A 24,824-nucleotide genomic window follows, 5' to 3' on the forward strand; every position below is an offset into this window, starting at 1 on the left:
TCTGGAAGCCCTGAAGTTGCCCATCCCGGTATTAAACGTTTCCTTCCTGACCCAAAGCAGCTACAGGCAGATGGGTCTGGCTGCCATTTTGATTTCCCCCAATACCTTGAGATAATGTTGCTCTGGGGCATGGTAGAAAATGAGAACAGCAGCTAGACACTGCTACACAGTAGGGTTTGGCATGTCACTGCTGATGGCTACCTCCAGTTAAGTCCAGAAAGGCCCACCAGAGCGTACTTGCCCTGGGCGGTCTTCAAACCTGGAACCCTCTCTACAGGAAGGCAGCAGCCCTCTCCCTGGCACGCCGATTGCTTCCCCGCACCCACACATCAGCAACTGGTATCCCAACTGACAAAACCAGCGATTTACAGTAAGCGCCGCAGCAATATTTCAGCGTTTCTCATTGTTTATTTCACATCGCCCTTGCAGACACAAACCATTATAAACACACATCCTGTAAAAACCACATCCCAAACAATAGCTTCTGCAGTAAAACGTATCATGCCAGATGCACACATAATATTTTCTGCACTTTCACGGGTTTCTTTTTTAAATTATTAACACTGAGCAGAGTAAAAGAAACTCCTTTACTTCTTCTCTTTGAAAAAAGAAAAAAGCAGCAATTCTTTTTCCAGTTGTGAGGTCTGTAGAAAGAACCTCTAAAACAACCTCCTCAAACCTTGGGCCATCCAGATGTGGAAGATGGTAACTCCCACGTGCTGACTGGGGAGGGTGGGGATTGTAGTCCACACATCTGTAAGGCACCAGATTGGGGTCAGCTGCTCTAACATGAAGCCCACCCTCCACTATCGCTTCTACCAGTGAACTAGAAGGGGCAACTCGTCTGGAAGCTTAATCCATACCACGAGTTCTGAAGATCCCGCTGCAAAGACCTTATTTGCATAATTTGGCAAGATGAGAAAGGGAAACATTTCAGAAATGGCTAACTCCACAGTAATTAATTGAAGGCAATCACTGAACTGTACCACATCAGCTGCCAGTGCAAGATGCTGATGAATTGCTAGAGATTGTTAAGACAGAAAAACCCACCTGCTACGTGGAGTTAAACGTGTGAAAATGCGATTACATTTTCAAAAGGAAATGCATCCTCATTTTACTGGTGAGCTCAAAAAGAAAAAGGTGTTTTAAAACTGGGGGGGGGGGGTGGACTCCCACACTATGCACGCAGTGTGCCAAATCCGGTTCAAGGGAATGAAATGCCAACAAGGAATGATCAAAAGACCTGACAAAGCGGTGCAACATCACAACCTTATTTCATTCTGGTGAGGCTTATATGGTTGCATCAAGTCCATCGAAAGGAACTGAACATCTGCAGCAATTGTACTTGTGGGTTGCATCTAATGTGTGCTTGCGAGTGTGGGTGGGTGTTGTTGTTTTAAAATAAGTTTGATATCCGTTTTCCCAACAGGAGGGTGGGCAAGAGAGAAATGCACTCATATAAGGCAACAATAACGGAATAATCAGTATGCCCGGAAACACAACTTTAGAGGTCTGATGTACAAACTCTGATAAATAAAAAACATCGCAAGCAGCAGTTGGAACTCTTCATATTCCAAGCCCTTTCTGGAGTATCATCTGAACATCGCAAGACAGAGATACAGGAAAGACCACACTGTCTCGTCTTCCATAGCACTGGTGCCCCTACCCTAATGATGTTCACCTATAAGCATCAGCTTGTTTTCTATAGAACGTACTCTTCGATGTAGGATCACAGCTTTGCAGTCTCAGTTTACCAAAAACTTATTTTGTGATATTGACAAAAGGAATCCAAAATTATTCACATGATTACATATAAGGGTAGGGAAACAAACTTTTGAGTTGCACAGAGCTCTGCTCCTGGAGGGAACTCTGTGAACTTTGAAAGGTTGTTTCCCTGCCAGAATACATGGTCCAAGACGTACCACTACAGGAAAACCATAGTTTTCCTAATTAAACTCTCCTGTAATGAATGCACTGTTTTCTTCTCCACATTGCCAAAATCCAGAAAACTTTGTTCTTTGTTCATTCTGCTTCCTCATGACTAAAGCAACATGGAAACAAATGACTCATTGCAAGCACATGATAAGGAAAGAAGTTTTGTAATGTGCGGAAGGCTTCTCCCTCCCCAAAATCCTTAAACAAATAAATCCAGCTTTTGCCTAAATAGGTGGAGCGAAGATGTACGAGGTTCACGTCACCGGCAGAATTCAGTGAGATCAATTTTTATCATGAAATCATTGCAAACATCCAGGACAGGTAAATGAAAATGAATTAAGCAAAAGCAGAAGTTCAAGAATGGTCCAAAATTCTAATTAGCTATAGAAATTGGCCCATGAATTTCACAGTAAAAAAAAAAAAAGGCACACACAAGCAAAATCAAGTTGAAAAAGTGCTGGAAAGACACACTCAAAGATACACTGCATTATTTCCAAAAGAGTGACTGTTGATCTGCAAATACCCTTTTTACAGATGTTGCTCTCCAGGTCTAGTCAGCATGAGCAATGGTCAGGGATGAGTTGTAGTCCAGCAACATCTGGAGGGCCACAGACTCTCCACTGCTGCTTTACAGCCTTAAAGCACAATCCAGTGTGAAGATCTTCTGCACAAGCCCCACTGGAATGAATGGAGCTCTGCTTCACACTGAAACATGCCATTAAGACCATGTGCCCAAACCCAGAGAAGCGTTGTCTTGGCAGAAACTCAAGTGATTCCCGCAAGTTCTTAAAAGGAACAATGGAAGCCTATCTACTCAATCTCCACCCTCTCTCACCCCTTTCATAAAGGAGAACCCTGGGAACGAAAACTATTGTGCAACATCATGGTCAACTGTAAACTGAAGACAATCTGTGATTGTAACAAGAGGCACAGCAATGGCTCCCTGGCCCTTGCATAGTGCTATCGTATGGCATCCAAGTAATGCACTTCTGGGTACAAAGTGTTGACGAGGATGGCCAGAAGGTTAGTCCCATCATGAAGGCAATGGCAAGAGTCCTTGATGAACTGGGAGGCTTGTGAAATCTGCTCTTGGTATTCCGTGTACTGCTTGTTCGACGCCAGGGACTCAAGAGTGTTCAGTGCCTGCAAAGACAGGAGGCAAAATGACTTGCTGTTTTATTAACAAGGCACCCCATCCACGCTCTGAGGCTGCAATCCTATACACGCTTAGCTGGGTATAGGCCCCACTTAACTCAGTGGGGCTTACGTCTGAGTAGACATGCATTATTGCACTGTAAATATTCTTGTTATAGACAGCAGATTAAGAGTTGTAACCACTTGGCAATAACACTTAATGTTAAAGCAGCACTTCGGAGAAGCCAAAGCACTCTCAAAAACTCCACAACGATGCTTATAAAGGTAAAAATAACCTATGCCCATCCTGCACATCCGGGGGGCGGTGGGGAGCTGAAATTGAGAGATATTCTAACTTTTGAGCAATTGAGGCTGAGCTGCAACTGCTATTTAATCATTGTACTGCTTTTTATTTTTATGAGTGCTGGGCCAAACAGTGTTTTTGGCATTTCTTGGAGTTGGGCGAACTCCTCCCCCCCATTGAGACTGATTTTCTAGGAGAGGGGGAGAAATTCAAAGGGGGGCGGCGTTTACCTTAATACAGGGTGATCATGAGTATTTTTCTTCTTTTTTTTCTTTTACCAAAGCCTCTGTGAAAATTCTAGTCTACCCTGATCGGCAGGAGGTTTCAGACAGAGGTTGCTGTATCCCATCACCTGCTGCATAATCTTTTTATCCAGAGTTGCCAAGAACTGAACCTGGAACCTTCTGCAGGCAAACCATGTGCTCGCCCAGGAAGCCGACACCTCCAAGAGGTGGAGACCTCACCTGCGGTGTGGCCTCCATCCATCTTAGACTTTCTCAGGCAGTCTATAATTCCAAAAATGCACTAGGATCCTGATTTTTGAAGAGTCTCTGGCAAAATGCTGGCCTGGCTGCTGACACTGATGAGTAAGAAAAGCTTATACAGGAGACCCGGATGGACCCAAACAGACTGACAAAAGCAATGGGGACCAAAACCTGCCTGTTGAGCTTTGGCAGAGAGCTGCAATTCCACGCCAGGCCTCAGCCGGACCTGATTCTCCATAGGAATCTGTACCAACAGGAAGGTTGACATACTCCGGGCAACCACACGGAATCTTCAGTGAGAAAAGCCAAGAGAGGAGAGTCAGCATTAAAACCGTTGTGTTCAAGCAGTCTCCATCAAAGAGGAATGAGAACACACACACCTCTTTCCTCACAATGTTTATCTAAAATGTATGGTTCTGATCCAGCTGTATTACCGCACTGCATTACATGACAAGTGTTACACCCTGGGGTGACCTTGTGACAGTCTCTATCTCTCAACCATGGGGAGGCCTTTTTGGTGGTGGGACGCCACCTTTGGAATTCTCTCCCCCCTGCAGTATGACAGGCACCAATCCCTAATGGTGTTTCAGTGCATGTTGAAAACAGATTTGTTCAACCAAGCATTTGCTGATTTTAATGCCTAACTTTGTGAGATTTTCTTTCACTGTGGATTGTAGCTCAATTTTAATTGTTAACGAATTTTGCACACTGCCCTGAAATCTATTAATGAAGGGAGGTGTATGAATATTATAAATAAAACTTGACCCACATCTATAGGGACTGTGTAAAATCTGTTCCGTCTGTGTTTTGTGGATTGTCAGGCACCTTTCGTTATGTCATCCGCCCTTTGATGGACTGAGATTTTTTTTGTTTCCAACTTTGCACAAATGTGCATTGGCACAAATTTGCATGTGCGGAAATGTGCAAACTCCTACAAAATGTGTGTTTTCATGCTTTAGCCTACGGGGAAAATGTGCATTTTTGGCCTGGATTTTTTATTTTGCGTATTCTTCTACGATAAAATTTACACAAAATTTGGGAAAGTTAGAAAATCAGTCCGCACGTCTGCAGAATCCACCCAACAGAGGAAAAGCCAGTCCTCTGTGGAATCCATGGATTCATGAAGATCTAAACTCATTTGGTTCTGTTGCGGATTTCTCCAACATCCCTACCTACATCACAGGTTTATTGTGAGGATAAAATGGGAGAGATGGGGGATGGTGAGAACAGAACTTTGTACTCTGCTCTAAGCTTCCTGGAGGAAGGACAGAATAAAATTATACAAATGCAATGATGCAACTTTAACACCTTTGAATTCAGTCTTGGGTGATGAGAAGAAAGGACATTGTGGATGGACAAATTGCTCTTATGGAAGACCACATAAGTGTCTGTCCTTTGGATACAGCAGATCCTACATTGGAGGTGTGTTCAGACTACATCTGGGTCCCCAATATGGTGCCAGTGGGCACCAATATGCCCATGTACACACCTCTTGGTGCCCATCAGACTCCCTCTCCCTCCAAACCTTTATTTAGATTTTCTTTTAATTTAAAAAAGCCTTGTAACTGGAAGACTGGCATAGTGCAAAGCAAAGTGTTAGCTTCCAGCGCCATCTTTATTTCCAATTATGCCTCTGGGCCTGTTTGGGCAGGTTATTTTTCTTTTAACTTCAGCAGTTTGCCTCCTGGGAAATGGGTACTTTGTGACTGGCCAAGGCTACCATGGCAGTCATTTTGTGAATGGGCAAGCAGCCCCCTTGCAGCCATTTTGTGAGAGTGCCCACAATGCACTCTCAAGATTCCAATTGTGCCCACCAATCCAAAAGGGTTGGATTACATCATCCTATGGTTTTCCAAACATGGGGTCACGAAGAGTCGGACACGACTCAACGACTGAACAACAACAAATGGTTTTCCAAAAGCCATCTTTTTCATTGGATGTCTCCTTCCAAAGCCTTTACCTGTTCGATAATGGAGATTTCCTGCCCAGCCCAAAAACACCGAGTATCCCCGATGTGAGCCTCTCTTCAGCCAGCAGGTTCTGCCTGCCTTGCAGAGACATCAAGATCCGAATGACCGACTCCATCACGACGGCCTCCTCCTGCACCATCTGGAGGAGGCAGAGCTGCAGAACTTTGTGCCACCAAAGAAATAGCTTGGCTTCGTCCTTCGCAGAGCTTGCGTGGGGAAGCAACCCACAGAGAGAGCTGCAGTGAGAAAGCTGACCGTGTCCCTGACTCTGTTCTTCATCAGCAGCCCCCCTTCTTATGAGAAGTATATGCAAGACCCCACCAAAACACCAGAATACAAAACTTAAAGGTCCTTCCCTCGGATTCTACTGAGTCCAAGCCAGAATAATCCACATCAGCTCCTCCCTAGATTCATCTGCCACCACATAAGGACATGTGTCGACACACGCACTGGTCACGGACTGGAAGGGTCCCACGATTCCCAGTGGGTATTTAGGGCCTATAAGGAATACTGAAGATGGACTCGGACCTTCACAGGGCTGGGACTTTTCCAGCACGGTACTCAAGCCACACTATCTGACTAAAGCACAGGTGGGGAAACTCAGGCCTGGGGGCCAAATCCAGCCTTCCAGTGTTCCCCAGATGGCCACACCGCCTTCTCCACTTTCCCCCAACCACCAATCATTTGGAAGTTTCCTGGCTGTTGTGCAGTTTTCCTCCCATGCTAAAAGATTGAAATGCTTCTGTACAATATACCTATGTACACCAGTTGCTGGGGAACATGGGTGGGAGGGCGCTGTTGCACTCACGTCCTGCTTCTGGGTTTCCCATGGGTAGCTGGTTGGCCGCTGTGTGAACAGAATGCTAGACAAGATGGACCCATGGTCTCATCCAGCATGGCTCTTTGTATGTTCTTATGTTCTCTCCTACGGCTTAGTCGCTGGCAGTAAGAACTTTAAGCTACAATGTGCTGGTATTTTTTGACATTTGGGCCCCGCCCCCTTTGCCTTCAACCCCGCCCACCATGTGAATGAGACCCCCGAGAGAGTCTCTGAAATTGAATTGGCTCTCGGGCTGATACAGGTTCTCCACCTCTGGACTAAAGGGATGAGACAATCGTGATGGGAGAGGCAAGCTGGTACTCAGCCAGTCGCTGAGGCCATCAGAGGGCTTGCTCCTGGCAGTTCCACATGGACCTATGGCCCAACTGGAGTCCACCAGGAGAAGAGCCTTCAGTGTGGCGACCCCTTTCTTTGGAATTCCCTGCCCCTGGAGGTCAGGCAGGCACCAACACTGTTGTTTCTGGCACCTTCTGAAAGCAGCACTGTTGCAGGAGGCATTAACTGGCCAGCCACGGTTTCTACTGGCATTGTTTTTTTAAAAGCATGATTTTAATGGTGGTGTTTTAATCTTTTTAACCTTTTACTATTTCATCTTTTGCATTCACCACTCCGAAATCTGCTTTGGATATGGAGTGGTCTACAAACATTGTAAATAAATGAATAAATAAATGCAAGCAAGCTGGCCCAGGGAGAGAGGCAGGCCGTGGGGAGAGGTGGGCACGAGGAGCCGCCAGGCGGCCATTCAGGGCCAGGAACAAGCAGGGGCAAGACAAGGGTCTGGGAGAAGCACATAGTACAGGGGTAGCAACCTCATGCCTCCCAGATGTGTTGGGACACAACTCCCATGAGCCCCAGCCAGCAGGGCTAGGGGCCAAGGGTTATGGGAGCTTTAGCCAAAGACATCTAGAGGAAACCGGGTGGCCTACCCCTCCCTGACATGGCTGCTGCTTCGGGGCAGACACAGGGGCCCAGCTCTTACTGAGGTGGTAAACCTGCACCCCAGCTCCCCCTGTGCCACTTCAAACTACAGGTGTGAAATGCTCCTCCATAACCCCCCACAAAAAATCCATCTGCATAAAAAATTACGAGCCCACCCTCTTCCCTAACTTGTGGTTGCTGCTTTTTAAGACGTGCAGGGTTTGTTTGTTTGTTTATTTATTTATTTATTTATTATTTTCAGTCATAGGAGCCCCAAACTGCAGCCTGAGCTGATTCAGCCCAGACAGAGGAAGATCATCCCAGTGGGAAAGAGGCCAAAGTCTGCCACAAGGAAGGGGAAGTTTCTATAAGGCCATCTTCCCCATCCTGGTGCCCCCCTGATGTGTTGGACTGCAACTCCTATCATTTCCAGTCAGCATGGCTGGGAGTGAAGGGAGCTGCAGCCTGACACATCAGGAGTGTACTAGGTCAGGGAAGGCAGGTGCAGGGGCAGGAAGCGGCCCTGGCCAGTCACAACAGGGAGGGGCCGACCAAAGAAAAATGCTCATAAAAGTGACCTGGTACCTCAGAAGACCTGTTTCCCCTCAAGCACAGAGCTGCAAATGCAAACAGAAAAGAGGTTGGGCTGCCATGGCTAAAACTTACACAACCATGTGGGGGGAGAGATTCCCACACACGGGTTGCTTCATGGAGGGTGCGTTTCCAGCCGCCACTCACGCCGAGAGGGAGAATCGACTCCGTGATGCGCCCCCAAGAAGGTTTCAGCAGCCCACCATTCTCCAACCTTTGATTTAGCTCCAAGCGCTCAGAACATTACTAAGGGCCCACACCTCTGGCCCTGCAGTCTTCCACCTGTCTCCTCTTGATGGAAACTGCAGAGCTTCGCACTACGAGGAAGAAGTTCCCTGGCTGATTATGTTTTACAAGGCTTCCAAAAATAGACTGGCTCGGTCTGAGCCACAATTTCCAAGACAAAACATCGGCACGAGACAGCCTGCCTCATGCACAGCCTGCTCTAAGATGCAACGCTGGCAAAGGAGGCACATACAGGTTTTAGAAAAAGGCTGCCTGCCTTTCTCCACCTTGGGCAGAATAGAAATGAATTAAAGAAAGAAAGAAAGAAAGAAAGAAAGAAAGAAAGAAAGAAAGAAAGAAAGAAGAAAGTCACTCTTGGGGAATTAATGCTTCTGTGCTTGAGTATTCACTCTTTACGTTCTCGGCACTTCCCACATTCTGGTTGGTAAAAATAATCCACAGATAATCTTTACACATTATCTGTGGAGATAATCTGTAAAGGGCTGCAGAACCTCTTTCAGCGCCAGGGCTGGATTCCATTTTGGAGAAGGTCTCGGGGGCCGCATTCCATGGTGGGAGGGGCCAAAACACCAACATATTTTAGCTTAGAGCTCTTAGTGCCCAGTAACTGAGCCTTACGGGAGACATTTCAACCTTTTATTCTGAGGAAAAAACTGCACAAAAGCCAGGCAACCACGACAGGATCGGTGGTTGGAGGGAAAGGGGTGGAGCCAGGGGAGGGGGCGTGGCCTACTGGCGAACCCCAGAGGGCCCAATTTAGCCTCAGGATTAAGGTTCTGCACCAGGTTTACAGTGGTACAGGAAAAAAGGCTCTGCCATTTGGACTGGGCCCTTAAATCTGCCCCAGGGTGCTTCCAGACAAGGCTGCCATATTGCCATTGTGTTGCTCATCCGCATGATTTTATGTGGTCCAGAGGTCATATTCCCCTAGTAAGCCTCCCATGTTTTCCTCCACCGTGTCTTGCATCTTTTTTCTTGCCACGGGAAATCATTAAGAGAAAGATGGAAGACTTGCACAATGTGCTTGGGTTATTGCTAGGGCCCCTCCGTATGGAAGCACCCTGCCCCCAAACAGGGGACAAGTGGATTAAATTAAGTAAAATGCATCTTGGGGCTGAACTGTAGCTGCACTCACACCACGAACATCTGGACTGCCCTCCAGATGTTTTGGACTTCAACCCCCCATCATCCCCAACTAGCCTGGCCAATAACCAGGAATTCTGGGAGTTATGGTCCAAAACATCTGGACGGCATAATGTTGTGGAAGGCTGATCTAGGGAGAGAACTAAAATAATCTGTTCACCATCTGTAATATTTCAAAAGTTACCAGTGTGAGGAGAACATCACAATTACAACTAAAATTAATTTGCCACTGGTAACAAAAGGGCTGAAAGAGCTTGCTACAAACTGTGATAGGAAAGCTATTTAAATGAATCTGCATGTTTATTGGTCTATCTGGAGTGAAACGAATGCAAGGGAATTGACAGGAAAGAACGTATGTTCAGTACAAGTATGCAATGAAACACCAAAGAGTCTTGTAGAACTTAAAGACCAAATTCAAGATGGAATAAGCTTTCGTGAAACAAGGTCAGATGACATAGGAAGAAGTGGGCTCTGGGTGCCACAAGACTCTTCATTGCTTTTTGCTGCAACAGACTAACATGAGTACCTCTCTGGATTATATTTTTAAGTACTCTTTAGGATTTGGGGCATTTACTTGTTAATTACTTGATCATCTTTTTAGTTTTTAACTTGCATATTTGCATTTTAATACTAACACAACTAGGGTTTCAGCTGTAGAATGTGTTATTATTGGGGGTTGGACTCGATGGTCTTACAGGCCCCTTCCAACCCTACTATTCTATGATTCTATGCTGCGTCCTGAAACATAGGAAGCTGCCTTACACGGAGTCAAAACACTGCTTCATCTAGCTCTGTATTCCACAGTGGCTGGTAGTGGCTCCCCAGGGTTTCAGACTGGGGCCTTTCCCAGCTGTAGAGCAAGATAGTGGGTATCGGCCCTGGCATGCAACTGATGTGCTCTATCACTGACTTACAGCCCTTCCTGCAGGAAGCTGCCTTATACTGAGCCAGGCCATTGGTCCATCCAGCTCAGCACTGTCTATGCTGATGGGCCACTGAAGAAGACTACATGCTCAAAACATCTTCAGCAAGTCAAAATGGATTTGGGGTTAATGAAGACCGATTTTTACTCTACCTGTTAATAAGTGTTTGATCTCTTATTGGACAGCACCATAATGCATATTTATTTCAACGGTGATTAGGTCACATTGTTGGTTTTTGTTGTTCTTGAAAATCTTTACAGTCCTGCTGCAAAGCAGAGGAAGGGTGAATGCAGCGGAACAGCGGGGGGAGGAAATGTGCATCTTAGAAGGCCAGGATGAAATCATTTGTCCAGGGAATCTGCAGTCAGAATAAGAACTCCTGTTCCCTTCCTCTTTCCCTGGTTGCTACCCTACGCCCCAAGATGCCAATGCACGGGGTTAGGGATGGGTGAGAATTTTGTTTCAATTCGGTTTTGATAAGAATTTACCAAAATTCGCTAATTTGGGACAGAAACCGTAACGGACAGATTCGTCCATCCTAGTCCAAGGCTTGAGTGCTTAGCTCTTACAGTCTGATTTTGAATCCCTGGGTATTCAGCCACAGTACTACTCGGTTAGGGCTGCCACCTCTTTTCTCTGACAGGCTCTTCATCTCTAACAGCCATATGGCAGGCAGGTACATGCAACACGGTCCTCTCCATGCTGGGAATAGTTGTACCTATTGAATTTGGCTGGCGCAGAAAGGTGAGACTTTAGTTTTAGTCCATTTCTAATAAGAATTTACAAAAAAAGGACGAGATTTTAAAAATTCGAATGTGGGCGAAAGCGAAACTGACCGATCTGTCCATCCCTACCTGTGATACACCTGCTCCAGCCACTTGCTCAGCCTTGACAGCACCCTCATTTCATTGGCCAGGGTCTGCTCAGCATTCAGCTGCTGCAGTGTGTAGACGTAAAGAGTTAGGTAGCCCCCCAAGGAAAGGCACTCCTGCAGGAAGTCTTCGGCTGTGAGTTCGGGAACTTGCAAAGAGGCCAAGATTGGCCCCCAGCCCAAATCCTGGTTGAGTGGAGAGTCTTCATACAAAATGGGAAGGGGGTGGGGGGTGCGGAGAAATAGAGGAAGCAATGTTAGGCTAAACAGATCAACCAGAGCTCAGAGCTGCTTGACTAAGTTCCTTTAAATATGAAACAGTTCCTTTAAATCCCTTGAAATCAACAACTTCAGTCATAGAAGCTAAGGCAGCAAAAGGATCACAAAATGCTAAAGGAGTACATAAATAAGGCCAAATGACACACCAAAAAGGGTCAAAGCTGCACCCTGAATAAATTGTCTCTTTAAAACCTGTTTATGTGCATATAACGTGCATACAATTGTACACAGCTTTGCACATTTTAGTATGATTCTGCTTGTTATGCTTGTTATGGGGGAGGGACAAAGTATTGTGCAAAGCATCGAAGCATAACATCCTAGCCAGTGAAAGTTCTTCTCAGCACCCTGCTTACCATCCACATTACGCAAGCTTTCCAGTGCCGTAAGGGCGAGAAGCTTGGATATGTATTTTAAAATCCTTAGGTTCTCAGGATATTGAAATTGGCATACTAACATGAAATAATAAAATACTAAATAAATAAATAAATGAAATGTAATTTTAAAAACATAAATATTAATAATTAATAATTAATTTTCTTAATTCTTCTTGTTAATAACAACAACAATAATAAACAATCTGTATTATTATTATTAAAGTGCCTGAATATGGAAAAAAGACAGCAGAGGGGACCCCTTGAGTCCACAATGGGCTGCCCAAAATGCTAAAAACAGCAACAGGGGCTCTTGCTCACCTTCATTAAAATAGGCTGTGACACAGGCTTCTATGGTCTCGGCCATGTGTTGGACTGATGCCAGACTCTGGCACGCAGCTGTCAAGAGTGGCATCACCCCCAAGCCGTGCACCGTCGCACCAATCCAACCTCGCAAACTGACCCGCAGAGACTCGGCTGTAGCCACGGTGGCATTGTTCATCATCGTCAAGGCTTCTGCGAAGAGGCCACTTAAGGCCAGGTGGCGAGCGTGCATGTCTGTGTCTAGGGGGACGACAAGCAGAGAAAACACAAGTGAGAACAGGTCAACTTCGAAATTACAGGAAGCAGAGGGGAAAGCCGATGTCTAGCCTAAAGTCCCGGGCCATTTTGGAAGTGCCAGTCGAAAACAGACCCCACGGACCAACCGTTGAGAAATTAACCCTGTTTATTTCTTTGAATTTCTAGCTCATCCCCAACAATACTGGAAGCTGATCTTGCCCAGTACTGCTTACTTTGACTGTCAGCAACTCTCCAGATCTTTCCCAGTCTTGCTACCTGAGGTCCTTAAAACGGGGACTGCCATAGACTGAACCTGAGGCCTTCCGTATGCAAAGCACATCCTCTGCCACTGGGCTACGGCCCAGCCCTGGGTTGAGAGGAACGACAGAAAGAGGATCGGGCACGTGTGCCGGCACTCTGCCTTCGGTGCCTTGCGGTGGACAGGGGAAGTTGGCATCAGCGAAGCAGCGTCATCAGGCTGCAGATTTGGGCTTCAAAGTGGGATGGCGGGAGGGAGTTAAGCATACCCTGATTCAGTGGCAGAAGCTGTGGTTCCATTCAGCATTTCAGTGACCACCAGATAAAACTCTAGTGGCACTATCCAAGGTGCTGAAAGGTGCTATCCAAGGTGCTGCACCCATTTTGGATAGCACCCATCAGCACCTTGGACACTCCCATTAAGAGGTTTGGCTGGTGGTAACAAAACCCTGAATGGAATCACAGCCCTTCTGGAACTGGACTTCCAGAAGGGCTGAATTTATTACCAGCCACCACTGAATTTATTAAACACCGTCCTTCTCTCCAGCTCACCACCCCCTCCACGCAAAACAGAATTTCCCTTAGAGCCAACCTGGAGGGTTAAAGATGACAATATCATCTAGCAGCTTTGACATCTCCTGTTCCAGAGTGGAAATGGTTATTTTCCCATTTTGCTCCAAAATGCTGAGAAAATGGATGACCTGGCGAATGTAGGCTCGGCACTTGAGGGTTGCATCCTAGGAGAAGTTAAGAAGAAAATGGTAGTTCAGCCACCCTATCTTCCTAGAACAGCGATGTTGAACCTCAGGCCTGTGGGCCAAATCTGGCCCTCTGTCAGGGTGGACACTGAGCCCATAGAATCCCAGAGTAGTTCTGATTCTGAGGAATAGCAGTCGCTCCTGGGAGGGGAGCGCGCTCCTCTTTCCCAGGGCCAACAGCTGACGGAGATTCCTCCCACCAACATTCCTAGCTTAGATAGCAGTCCAGGGAGTAATGGAGCGTAGATAGCAGACTTGGTGGACGCGTGACGCAGACGCAGAGAGCGGCGCCAGATGGAGGGCGTGGAAAGGAGGCATAGTGCCCGGTTGGCGCGCAAACAACGGCTGCGCCCAGAGGATCCAAGGGAAAAGGGGAGGGACTCTCCCTAGTCGTTACGTTCAGGGGTCTGCCAGTAATTCCCTTTCAAATGGGGACCAAATGTTCCAACTTAGGGCATAGGTACTGTGCTACTCAGATCTAATTGCAAACGGTATAGTTGTTAAGTTGTAAAAGAAGAATAAAGCTTTGAAAGGAATCCCTTTGTCTGTGTCTGGACTTGGCTACTGGATTAGACTGAGAGAGGCCTCCTTGACACCCTCTGTGGTTCTCCAGATGGCCATGCCCCTCCCCTGGTCACACCCCTCCACTGGCCATGCCCCTTTTCCTTAACTGCCCACTGTTTGATGATTTCCCAGCTTTTGTACAGGTTTGTTTCCTATTTCTAAAAGGTTGAAATGCTTCTCCTAAGGCTTAATTAGGGGCAGTAAAGGTGTTAACCTAAAGTATGTGGGTAGCTTTGGTATTTTGGCCCCTCTATTTTTGCCTGGGGCCTAGCCCACCACTGAAATGCAGCCCCCAGAGTTTCTCTGAAATTGAATTCAGTGCTCATGCTGAAAGAGTTTCAATACTCCTGTCATGCATGTTTAGATGGGAAAAAAGTCCTGCAACTCCCAGCATGGCTCGCTGGGGAATGCTGGGAGCTGTAGGACTTTTTTGTCCATCTAAACATGCATAGGATTGCGGTGTTAATGATGTCCACACAGAAACCAGAACAGGGCCATGCGGCGAGCGACCACACAAGAAAATCGCTAAGCAGCAGCATGCTTACGAGATGTACGTGGCTGTTGGAGGAGGCACCAAAGCCTGCGGACGCTTTCAAGAGCTTCACGATCAGTTCAGCTGCAGGTTCCTTGGCCAGAATGATGGACGGAGGGTAGTGGCTGCTGAAGTAGCCAATGATGCTCTGATAGGACACAATGCTGATGAACTGCCAAGGGAGGGAGCTGGTCTGGCCAAGGAGATTGAGCAGTGGCGACTCCTGCAGAAGTTTGGAAAGCAGATTAGTTCATTCATGCCGCCATCAGCCACACAACACACACTATGGAACAGAGGAAGCTGCCTTATATCAAAGAAGACCATTTGTCCATCTAGCCCAGTATTCTCCATTGACAACTGGCTGGGACAACTAGACAGAGAACAGAAGCTGTAGTCCAACACATCTCATGGATGCCAAGTTGGGCTACTGAGCTTTTGCTTCGGTCATTCTACTGTAGGCTTTCCATAAACACATTGGTTATACGTAGCCTAAGAATTATAATTAGTGAATTCCCTTGTTTCTTTAGCGATCTTGATTTATTATTATGTACGTTCTTCTTTTTGTTGCCTTATTTTGTTAACTTTATTTTGAAATCAAACAAACATTTCATGTAAAATAATAACAACAGCAGCAGCAGCAGCAGCCCCCCCCCCCCCCCCAATAAAGGCGGGGGAGAATTGTCTTCCTCATCCACTGTCTTCTCCAGAAGTTGTTGGATTCTGACTATGTTGGCTGGGGGGATATATGAGCTGTAGTCGAACACATCTTGTGGGTGCAAGGTTGGGAAAGGCTGTTTTAACTGGAGAAGGTAGGGATGGGACTTTGTATTTTCTGCATGCAAAACATGTGCTCTACCACTGAGCTAGAGAACCCTCCCTTTAAGAGGAAGATGCAAGCTCATTCTCTACTGAACCTGTTTGCGCCATGTGCATTGTTCCCTGTGCCTCACAGCTAGGCAAGCCCAGAACTTGGAGGGGCTTGCTCCTAAAGGAAGACGTAGGCCAGGGGTGAGTAACCTGCCGCCTTCTAGAAGTTGTTAGACACCAACTCCAAGCCAGCAGGGCCAAAGGTCAGGGATACTGGGAGCCATAACAATCCAACAACTTCTGGAGAAGACAGCTGATGATGAGACAATTCTGATTTGCAGAGCCTTGCCTGCTAGAGGAAGTGAGATGTCTAACCCCTTCAAGGATGCCCTCCTCCACTGTAGGAAAACGTGGTACAGCTGCCACCAGTGAGTGAACAATACTCTTTTTGTTACAAAGTTAAAATGTTTCTTTTTGCCCAGGCATTTTAACATCTGAATATTTTAGAATTTTACAACAGCAGCAACAACAATTAACTTTTAAACTGAACTGACTGTTGTTTGGTTTTGCTGGTTGAAGAGTTGCTGTTTAATTTGCTTTTTCGTGTGTCACTGTATGGTTTTCATACTGGATTTGTTGTCTGTTTTTCATGTTGGTGTACACTGCCCTGGGATCCTGTGGATGAAGGGCAGTTTATAAATAAAAGAATAAATAAAAATAAAATAAAATAAAATAAAATAAAATAAAGGAATAAAAAAGAAAAGAATAAAAAAGAATAAAAAAGAATAAAAAAGAAAAGCGAAATAAAATAAAATATAAAGTAAAATAAAAGTAAAACAAAATAAATAAATAAAACAAAATATTAAATAGTAAATTTGATTTAAAAATTAAAATAAAATAAAATAAAATCGTGGCTAGGGGGACAATAGGGGGACCAAATATTGGCCTAGAGGGACTCAGTATTGGACAGCTTTATATGTCCATGGATGTGTCCCGTTTTAAGTAGCTGCTCGTGACAAAGGTGACAGCAGTAGAAGTTTAACTACAGTGTTGTACCTTGTAATAAAAAAAAAGACATGGTGGCAATACGCGTATTCGTCTTTGGCAGCAGGATATGGTATGACTTTATATGGAGATTTGTGAAGAAGAAACCCTCACCAAATTTGCTGAGTGCAGGAAAAGTCTGAAAAGCTCCGCTCTTGGGGAGGGCCTAGCAGACAAAAGCAACCGTGGAAAAGTGGAGGGGGGGTGCTCCCTTTTGGACGTACCTCTTTGGTTATAAGCTGCTCCTCCTTGGCCAGCAGGACCACCATATAAAGCAGACACACAATCATGTCGTGAGTTTCAGGAGTCGGGTTTGGATTCCAGGCACTCGAGAGGACACTGACCCAGTTGACTTCACATAAGATCGAGCCCAGGAATATGAAACAGCTTTTGGGGCTGCCTCTCTCCACCTAGGAAAGCAAGAAGAAATAGGACAACAATGTGGGACCTGCAATGAAACGTTGAAGCGGGGAGTGCTTCAGTTCAGGATTCTAGCCACTTCATTTTGTCTTTCCGATCCCAATTTTATTTTCCTTTCTATAACAGTCAGTCAGCATTGAGCATGTTCAATCCTCATTATGCTGTTTTGGGGGTTCCCCCACTGTAGGGCTTCCCCCCTCTTCAATGATTTTTTGTACTTCTGCAAACTACAGGGTTCAAGTGAAGCCTCCCTCTTCTGCATGAGTGATGCCATTTTGGCTACATGAACAACAGCACTCACAGCCTGAACATCAGAAATAGCGAGAATGATAGCCTTTTGGTGGCAAAACTGGAGGGGGGAAACTGAGGCAGTGAAGCTGTGTCTGGGTTGTACCACTTCAGGCTACAGGTGGGAGCTCACCTGATAGAATGCTCATCTATACAAAAATCCCCCCCCCACACACACAGAAAATTAGTGTATTAGGGGTAAGGTGAACCCTTTCCCCTAACATGCTAGCTTTCTATGTGCGAGAAACTGCCAGAGAGAGCGGGGGGGGGGGGGAGAGACATAGAAGCACCCATCTGTAGCATGAAGTGGTACAGCCCAAGCACAGGTTTACTACTTCAGTAAGAATAAGGCCTCAGAAAAACACAAAAGTGAGCATGCCTTTGCACTACCCACCCACCCAATAAAGCCTATGCAGAAGCTGGATACGTGTCCAAGAGTCAATATTCCTAAGGCCAACTATTATTTAGGTTTTTTTAAGCTCTCCACCTCACCCAAGCCTCAGGCTGGGCAATACAAAAAGCAAGCAAAGACATTCATAAAACAGAATACGATCTCTTCCAAAGCGGTGACATTCTTTCCACCTTCTGCCAACTTAACTGACAGCACCAAAGACCAGCCCCAAACAAGGCAGACCTTGCAGCATTTCCAACTAGCTTGGCAAGGTGGCAAGGGGAGGAGGTCCTATGATCAACAACTGAGAACGTCTCCCCTTGGGCCTTTGCTCACGGAACCTGATGCACAAACAGCCTCATTAAAGGGCGCCTTCAGTGCATATCTCAGAGATCGTAATTGGCCACAAGGAAGCAGGCCTGAGCCACTCAGGGCTTCGTAGGCTAACCAGTGTCTTGAATTGAGCCCCAGAAGAGAAGGGAGCCAGTGTAGACGCCAGAGCCCACACGGCTACCCCTGCTCATCTGGTGTTATTCTTGCCTCCCCCACTCCTCCTCCCCTTCTCTCTCTCATCTCTCTCTCTCCAGCCTTTTAATCCCCTATATTTTCTGCGTAGTTCTATCTTTATATTTTTAACACTTATTTCCTGATGCTCCTTTTAGCCTCTACCGCTTTTAACTGATTGGTGCTTGTGACCGTTTTAAAGGGCTGTTGGCTGTTAATGGGGATTAGGGGTTTCATTTATGCTTTTATTGGATGTGGGGTTCTAGCTATAGTGCAACTAATAAATTTGAGAAACAAATAAATAAATCATGCTTTACAAGCATTCAGCTCTTACTTTAAAGAATTCTTCCATAAGGTGCCGGTCTGGGTGCATTTCCTTCCAGGGAAGGCGATGAAATTCCGTATGCAACGTATAAAGAACGTGCTCTGGCATTTTGGGGGCTGTGCATGACTCACAGTAGTGTGTCAGATGTAGCCACAGGGCCCCATGGTGGCCCGGCAACAGCTTATCTAAAGGAAAAGGAAAAGAGCAGATGAGAAGAGTGAAAGACAGCCATGGGGAAAGATTTCCTAAATTAAGGCCAGTCGGGACCACAACGAGGGCTGAAAAATCGGCAAGCATATTAAGAGCCCCTGGATATATCAAGTGTCTCTCTCCCTTATCTCTAGTAGTAGTAGTAGTAGTAATAGTAAGAAGAAGAAGAAGAAGAAGAAGAAGAAGAAGAAGAAGAAGAAGACGACGCAGAAGAAGAAGAAGAAGAAGAAGAAGAAGAAGAAGAAGACCCAGTAGTAGACCAAGGAGAAGTCGTCCCAGAAGTCCGCAAGAACCTGAGCAAGCACTCCCAACTCCGATTCCAGAATCGGTTTCACCCATGCAGACAGGCAGAAGTATTGGCAGAAACTTGAGAGGGAAAGGAAAGTAACAGATTGTTTGGGGAACCAGTGATCTTTCACCCAGTAATGTGTCCCTTTCCCCAAGTGCCCTGTCCCCTAAGGAACCTCGCAGGGGAGTATCACTTCTTTGAGGAACCATCAGTGCTACTGTGACGTCAGCAGCCACTAACCCAGGGGTGCAGAAGCCCTGGCCTGCAGGCCTAATCTGCCTTGCAGAGATTCTGTGGGTCACCACGACCACTTCGCTTAGAACTTTCGTTGTCCAGGTCACCAACTATCGACTGCTCTCCCCACCACCTTTTTCCTCTTTTTTCCTCAGTTTTAAACTTTATCAAGTTGGGGCACAAACTGCCCTTCCGGAAGGCGCTCCAGCTTGTTCTCACATTCCGGTGCCTTCAGGTCTTTCCAGAGACCTTCATGGCAAGCCAGAATCCGCGGGGGAGGGAAAGAGAAGACATTCCCATGACCCAGGTCAGTTCTAGGCCATTTCTTGGGTGTCAGCGCTCTACTCTGTCTGCTCCCGTGTCTTAGTGGCAGCTGCGAACTTATGGTCCAGGAGGAGAAGCCTTAAAATGGCAGCCCTCTTAGAAGCAGACGTGGCACCATTGTCAAGGAGAGCCATTCCCCTCAGAAAGGAGGCTGGGCATTTCCAAGGGAAACGTACAACACGGGTGGGCAACACATGGCCCATGGGCCACATGCTCCTGGCCTTTTGTACTTCCCCCACTGAACCCACCCATCCACCGCTCCTGCTGAATTTAGTGCCACTCCAAAAACTTTTGCCATGCTGCAAAACCACTTTTTTTGCCATGCTGCTGAATTTCAGTGGAAAATTCACCAGCTGGGGACAGAGGTGAGGGCCTCAGTAGGGTCCTGGGGGACAATGCATCCCCATAAGCTTCAGAAGTTGCCCACTGACATTCAATATCTGTGCTGGATCCTATGTCCACTGTGGTTTTTCATCAGGATGGAATGGGCTCAGGAGAAACGCCACACTTCGCGCACCACTTAATTTTAAAACCAGAAGCAACAGACGTAGTAGTAGTGGGGAACATCTTGTGCTGAAGAGGTAACAATAGCTCCCTTCCCACCTACCTAATCGAGGCTCAGGTGGGGAGTTGGAAAATCCATTTCGAATCTATTATCAAAATATTTCAAATAAAGCTGAAGACTGAGACAGCGGTCTCCAGAATCTGGCAGGTTGAAAACTGGGAGAGGGAGGTTACTTCTCTGACAGCCAGGGGTGAAGTTTCTAAACCTAATTTACATATGCCCCGCCTGTTGGAGCAAGTGGGAGGAGCAATCTGCTCCAGGATCCCATCCTCCACTGCCAGAGCCTGGGTAGCACAAGCTTAAAAAGAAAATCGAGCCAATACGGTGGAAGCCAGAAAGACTTGGGCAGATAGGGGACTGCAGAGCAGATATAGATAGACACAGATATAGGTAGATATATGAGAGAAAGTTAGAAAGACAAACAGAGTATTCAAAACCTATACTTCAAGCTAAACGGTTTGGCTTCCACCCTCATCACTAGCTGTGCTGTACAGCTACTGATGAGGGCAGAAGCTGAAACATTTAGCTTAAAGTATATTTTTTGAATACTCTGTTCTTGGTCTTTCTGTCTTTCTCATACATTTTACCTTAAGACTGACAGCATCCACAGTGGATCCAGGGCCTCCTTGTTGCTTTGTTGTTGTGCCGCTTTACACACACACCCCACCCCCCCATATATATGAATACGGACTTTTGCCTACCTTTAAAACTTTCATGTATAATGCCTATGCTGTATGCATATAACTGCACCATCTTTGAAGCAATAGGTGTGTCACTCTCCAACCACGGGTAGCAGGGCTGTTTGCTTTAAGAAAAATAAGAAGAAAAAGATTTTAGCCAAGAAGCTTTTTCCACCAGTTTCCCGGACTTCAGTGCAATGTTAGAGGTCAGCCAATATGAACAGAGGAAAGTAGCTGCCTTATAGTGATTCAAACCACAGGTCTATCTACTTTGGCTGGTGATGGGACTTCAGGGTCTCTGGCAGAGGTCCTTCCCAGCTCAGGAAACACCAGGAGAAATCTGGAGAGCCACACTGTTAAGGGAGACAGGATGGGCTGGATGGGCCAAGAGCAGCCCTTTGGAGGCAGTGTCTGCAGGCCAAAGCAGTGAGGGAGCCAGGAAGGTGCTTCTGGTGGTTGTTCCACAGCTTTGTAACTCCCCTTCTCAACCAGATGCCTGACCAACCCTGAGTATCTTCCAGCACTGAGGCATGATTTTTCACACAAGTAAGCATACTGTAGAAAAGGATGAACGCATATGAAGATGGGGGGGGGGGGGGAGAGCTATCCAACAGACTATTTGAAACCAAGAGGTGCTCACGTATTTTAATTATGCGTTTCTAAATTAACCACCATTCGAACCTTCAGGAACAAATCAGTCTGGAAATTACTGTATTTAAAAAAAAACCTTGATTTTCTTCATCATATTAAATGAAGAAAATGAAAGCAACCTGAAAATACTAAAAGAAAAATATCCAATGCTCTATTAAGTAAATACATAATATTTGTACACAGCTGTAGTGTAGATTTAAAAAAAAAAATGCTTTCACATCAATAAGGTAGTGACAGATTACCATGAATGCAATCACAGAAACCGAGATCTTGTCATCCCTTTAAATCATTTTACAAACAACAAGTTCAATGTTTGCTCTTTCTTTCAATGTATCTATTTTCTGCAATAGACTAAACAGCTTCCTGCTTACCTTGCATCTTCTCTCACTAAAACTCCAATCCAAGGCTTAAAGAGTTTGGTGATGATTAAATGCAAAGAACGCAGTCCTGGGGAGAAGAAAAAGAAAAAAATTCATTAACAAAAGAATGAGATATTTTCCAATTCACACATCAACCACTTTCTGCAAAAGAGGTGAACACAAGGCTGCGTTGTCAGTGACTGTACTGTGCAAGCACAGAAATTGTATTCAGCTTACTGATAGCCACAGCTTTCAGTACTGGGTCTGTTTTTGTTTTTAAAGCAAGTTTCTATCCCTTAAGGTGGTTCAAAAGGGAAAGGAAAATGCCAATACAGTCCCAGGAGCAGGCTGAGCAATATGCCTCGGAGTCAGGGCTCAACTCCCACATGACTCTTTGCTATTCCCTATAACTAGCTGGAGCAGAAAACAGTATACAAAGTAAGCAAACGTAATGCTTAAGGCTGCAAACCTATACCCACTTAACCTTATACCCACTTAACCTCACTGAAGTCAACTGAGCAGACATGAATAGGATTGTGCTGTGATTTGGAGTTGCTTTAGACTACATCAAACCATCAGTTCGCCAAGTCCGACACTCCAACTCTGTTTTGCAGCAGCTCTTCGAGATCCAAGGGAGAAGCTCCTCTCAACTTGAGATGCTAGGGATTGAACCTCAGACTTTCTGCATGCAAGGCATGTGCTCCACCAATGACCTACGGTGGTCCCTCTCCATTTTTTCTATGATTTATGCAAGTCCCAGGATCCAGCTTTTCTTTGCCCAGAATCTGGACCACCTCGGTGCCTGGAGCTATGGTCTGAAGGCACCTGATACAGCAGGCTTCCCCAACCTGGTGCCCTCCAGATGTGTTGGACTACAACTCCTGGGGAAGGCTATGATACAGCAGCAGTACTGATGCTAAGCAGCTCTGCATCCAGTCAGTGCCTGGACGGGACGGGGACTTCTGATGAACCCTGGGTAAGGTGCCCTGCGCTGCCCGGAGGAGCACTGGGACAGAAACGTAATCACGATACTTTCTATTTTATATATAGATTTAGCACAGAATAAACACAGTCCTGGGTCAAGCAGGAGAGGTGGGAAGAGAGATAGGAAGCAGGACCATTCCATCAGCTCTGCTAAGAGAACAACTCCATCTGGCTACTCCTTCTCCTGAACTGTTTCCATTCCAGCTGGTTATTATCATAACTACTATGTAACTTCAAGAACTGGTGCCTGTGCTTCCCTGTTTTCCTCTTCCCTCCTCATCTCTTTTTCCTTTTGTGCCATGTCTTTTAGACTGTACACCTTTGGGCAGAGAGTCTTCTTTTTATTGAAGCCATTCTGGGAGCCTTTTTGGCTGAAAAGCACGGTAAAAATGCTCTAAAAAAATTAAACAAACACACAGATGTTGTTGGACTCTACTTTGACCCAACACTTTGGTGGACTCCTATGTCTGAGCTTTCTCCTATTCTGGATCTTGGAAACTCTTTGAGCCTCCTAGTTTTGATAAATGGCAACCATACAACCAGCACCCAGCTCCTGTGTCTTACCTGCCAGAACCCTGCTGCTGCCTACTGGCTCTCGTGATAAGCTGGCAGCTTCTGAGCCAACCAGGCGGTTGACGAGATACTCCATGAAGCATTTCACTTCGGTGATGTAGGGAGTCCACTTTGAGAACAACCCAAAGCTCTGGAAGTCTCGTGAAGACATGCGCAGCTTGAAAAAGTAGTCTGAAAGCCAGTCTATTGTCTCCATGACCTGCAAGGAGGAGGAGAAAGGTCTGGATGTACAAAGGTTTGGTGTTTGCAGCGGGGCACACTTTCAACATCACTAGGGATGTTCCTCTGGGATAGGCTGCATCAGCCTTCTCTGATCCGGTGCCCTCTGGATGGGTTGGACTGCAACTCCCATCATCATCAGCCAGCACTTCCAACACAACTGGAGGCCACCAAGCAGGGGTGAATAGCTCCTTCAGAGTTCTGATGGAAACCCAGAGGGGATTCACAGCCCCACTGACATCGGCGCCACCAGCCTCCACTGCATTTTAGGGCTCACATGGGCCCTGACACTCTGCTCTCTTAAAATAAGTGCCCTGAGCTGTGGTTTTTATCATGTACTTAGTTATAATATTTTCATTCTATCCTTAGCCCATGGAACTCAGGGAGGTATACATTAAATACACACACACCATTTTGCCCTCAGAACAACCCTGTGAGGTAAGTTACACTGAAACATAGCAACCTACCCAAAGTCAGCCAAGTCAGCTTCATGGCTGAGTACTCAACCCAGATTTTGTTCTGGCATTTGCAGGGGGCAAGGCAAGATGGCCTCTAACGATTTTTGTGATTTTCAAGGGTTTTCGAGGGAATTCTTGCATTTTTCATGAGGGCGGATGGCTTACCACGATAGATATGAGGTGGCAGAATATTTTGCAGTCTCTCTTATCATAGAATCAGAGAATAGTAGGGTTGGAAGAGGCCTACAAGGCCATCGAGTCCAACTCCCTGCTCAATGCAGGAATCCAGGTCAGAGCATCCCTGACAGATGGCTGTCCAGCCTCGTCTTGAATGCCTCCAGTGTGGGACAGCCCACTACCTCCCTGGGTAATTGGTTCCATTGTCGTATTGCTCTAACAGTCAGGAAGTTTTTCCTGATGTTCAGCCAGAATCTGGCTTCCTGTCACTTGAACCCATTATTCCGTGTCCTGCACTCTGGGATGATCGAGAAGAGATCCTGGCCTTCCTCTCTGTGACAACCTTTCAAGTACCTGAAGAGCGCTATCCTATCTCCCCTCAGTCTTCCCTTCTCAAGGTTAAACATGCCCAGTTCTTTCAGTCTCTCCTCATAGGGCTTTGTTTCCAATCCCCTGATCATCTTTGTTGCCCTCCTCTGTACCCTCTCCAGCTTGTCTGTATCCTTCTTAAAATGTGGTGCCCAGAAATGGACACAATTCTCCAGATGAGGCCTAACCAGTGCTGAGTAGAGGGGAACTAGTACTTCCCGGGATTTGGAAGCTTCTATTAATGCAACCCAAAATAGTATTGGCCTTTT

The 24,824-nt window shown here is 46.1% G+C and overlaps 1 protein-coding gene across 2 annotated transcripts in view; it reads right to left on the reverse strand.

Annotated features, from left to right (window-relative positions):
* Window positions 1–391: 391 nt before the first annotated feature.
* EPG5 (ectopic P-granules 5 autophagy tethering factor) overlaps window positions 392–24,824 on the reverse strand; it is an 88,278-nt gene continuing 63,845 nt past the window's right edge. Inside the window, exons 33-44 of one of the 2 annotated variants that reach the window (XM_084832846.1) lie at window positions 23,324–23,531; window positions 21,788–21,863; window positions 20,787–20,890; window positions 18,473–18,648; window positions 16,760–16,945; window positions 14,698–14,907; window positions 13,423–13,567; window positions 12,333–12,575; window positions 11,345–11,564; window positions 5,819–6,034; window positions 4,034–4,148; window positions 392–3,078 (exon numbers count right to left, since the gene is read on the reverse strand). In XM_084832846.1, the coding sequence (XP_084688972.1) occupies window positions 2,896–3,078; window positions 4,034–4,148; window positions 5,819–6,034; window positions 11,345–11,564; window positions 12,333–12,575; window positions 13,423–13,567; window positions 14,698–14,907; window positions 16,760–16,945; window positions 18,473–18,648; window positions 20,787–20,890; window positions 21,788–21,863; window positions 23,324–23,531 (2,082 nt within the window). In that variant the 3' untranslated portion in view covers window positions 392–2,895. Of the gene's footprint in view, window positions 3,079–4,033; window positions 4,149–5,818; window positions 6,065–11,344; window positions 11,565–12,332; window positions 12,576–13,422; window positions 13,568–14,697; window positions 14,908–16,759; window positions 16,946–18,472; window positions 18,649–20,786; window positions 20,891–21,787; window positions 21,864–23,323; window positions 23,532–24,824 lie in introns of both variants that reach the window. The other variant, XM_084832847.1, reaches the window with a different exon arrangement.

Source organism: Heloderma suspectum, chromosome 2 (genome assembly GCF_057233095.1).
Source record: "Heloderma suspectum isolate Gila_16-S chromosome 2, 16-S_ref, whole genome shotgun sequence".
Taxonomy (NCBI): domain Eukaryota; kingdom Metazoa; phylum Chordata; class Lepidosauria; order Squamata; family Helodermatidae; genus Heloderma; species Heloderma suspectum.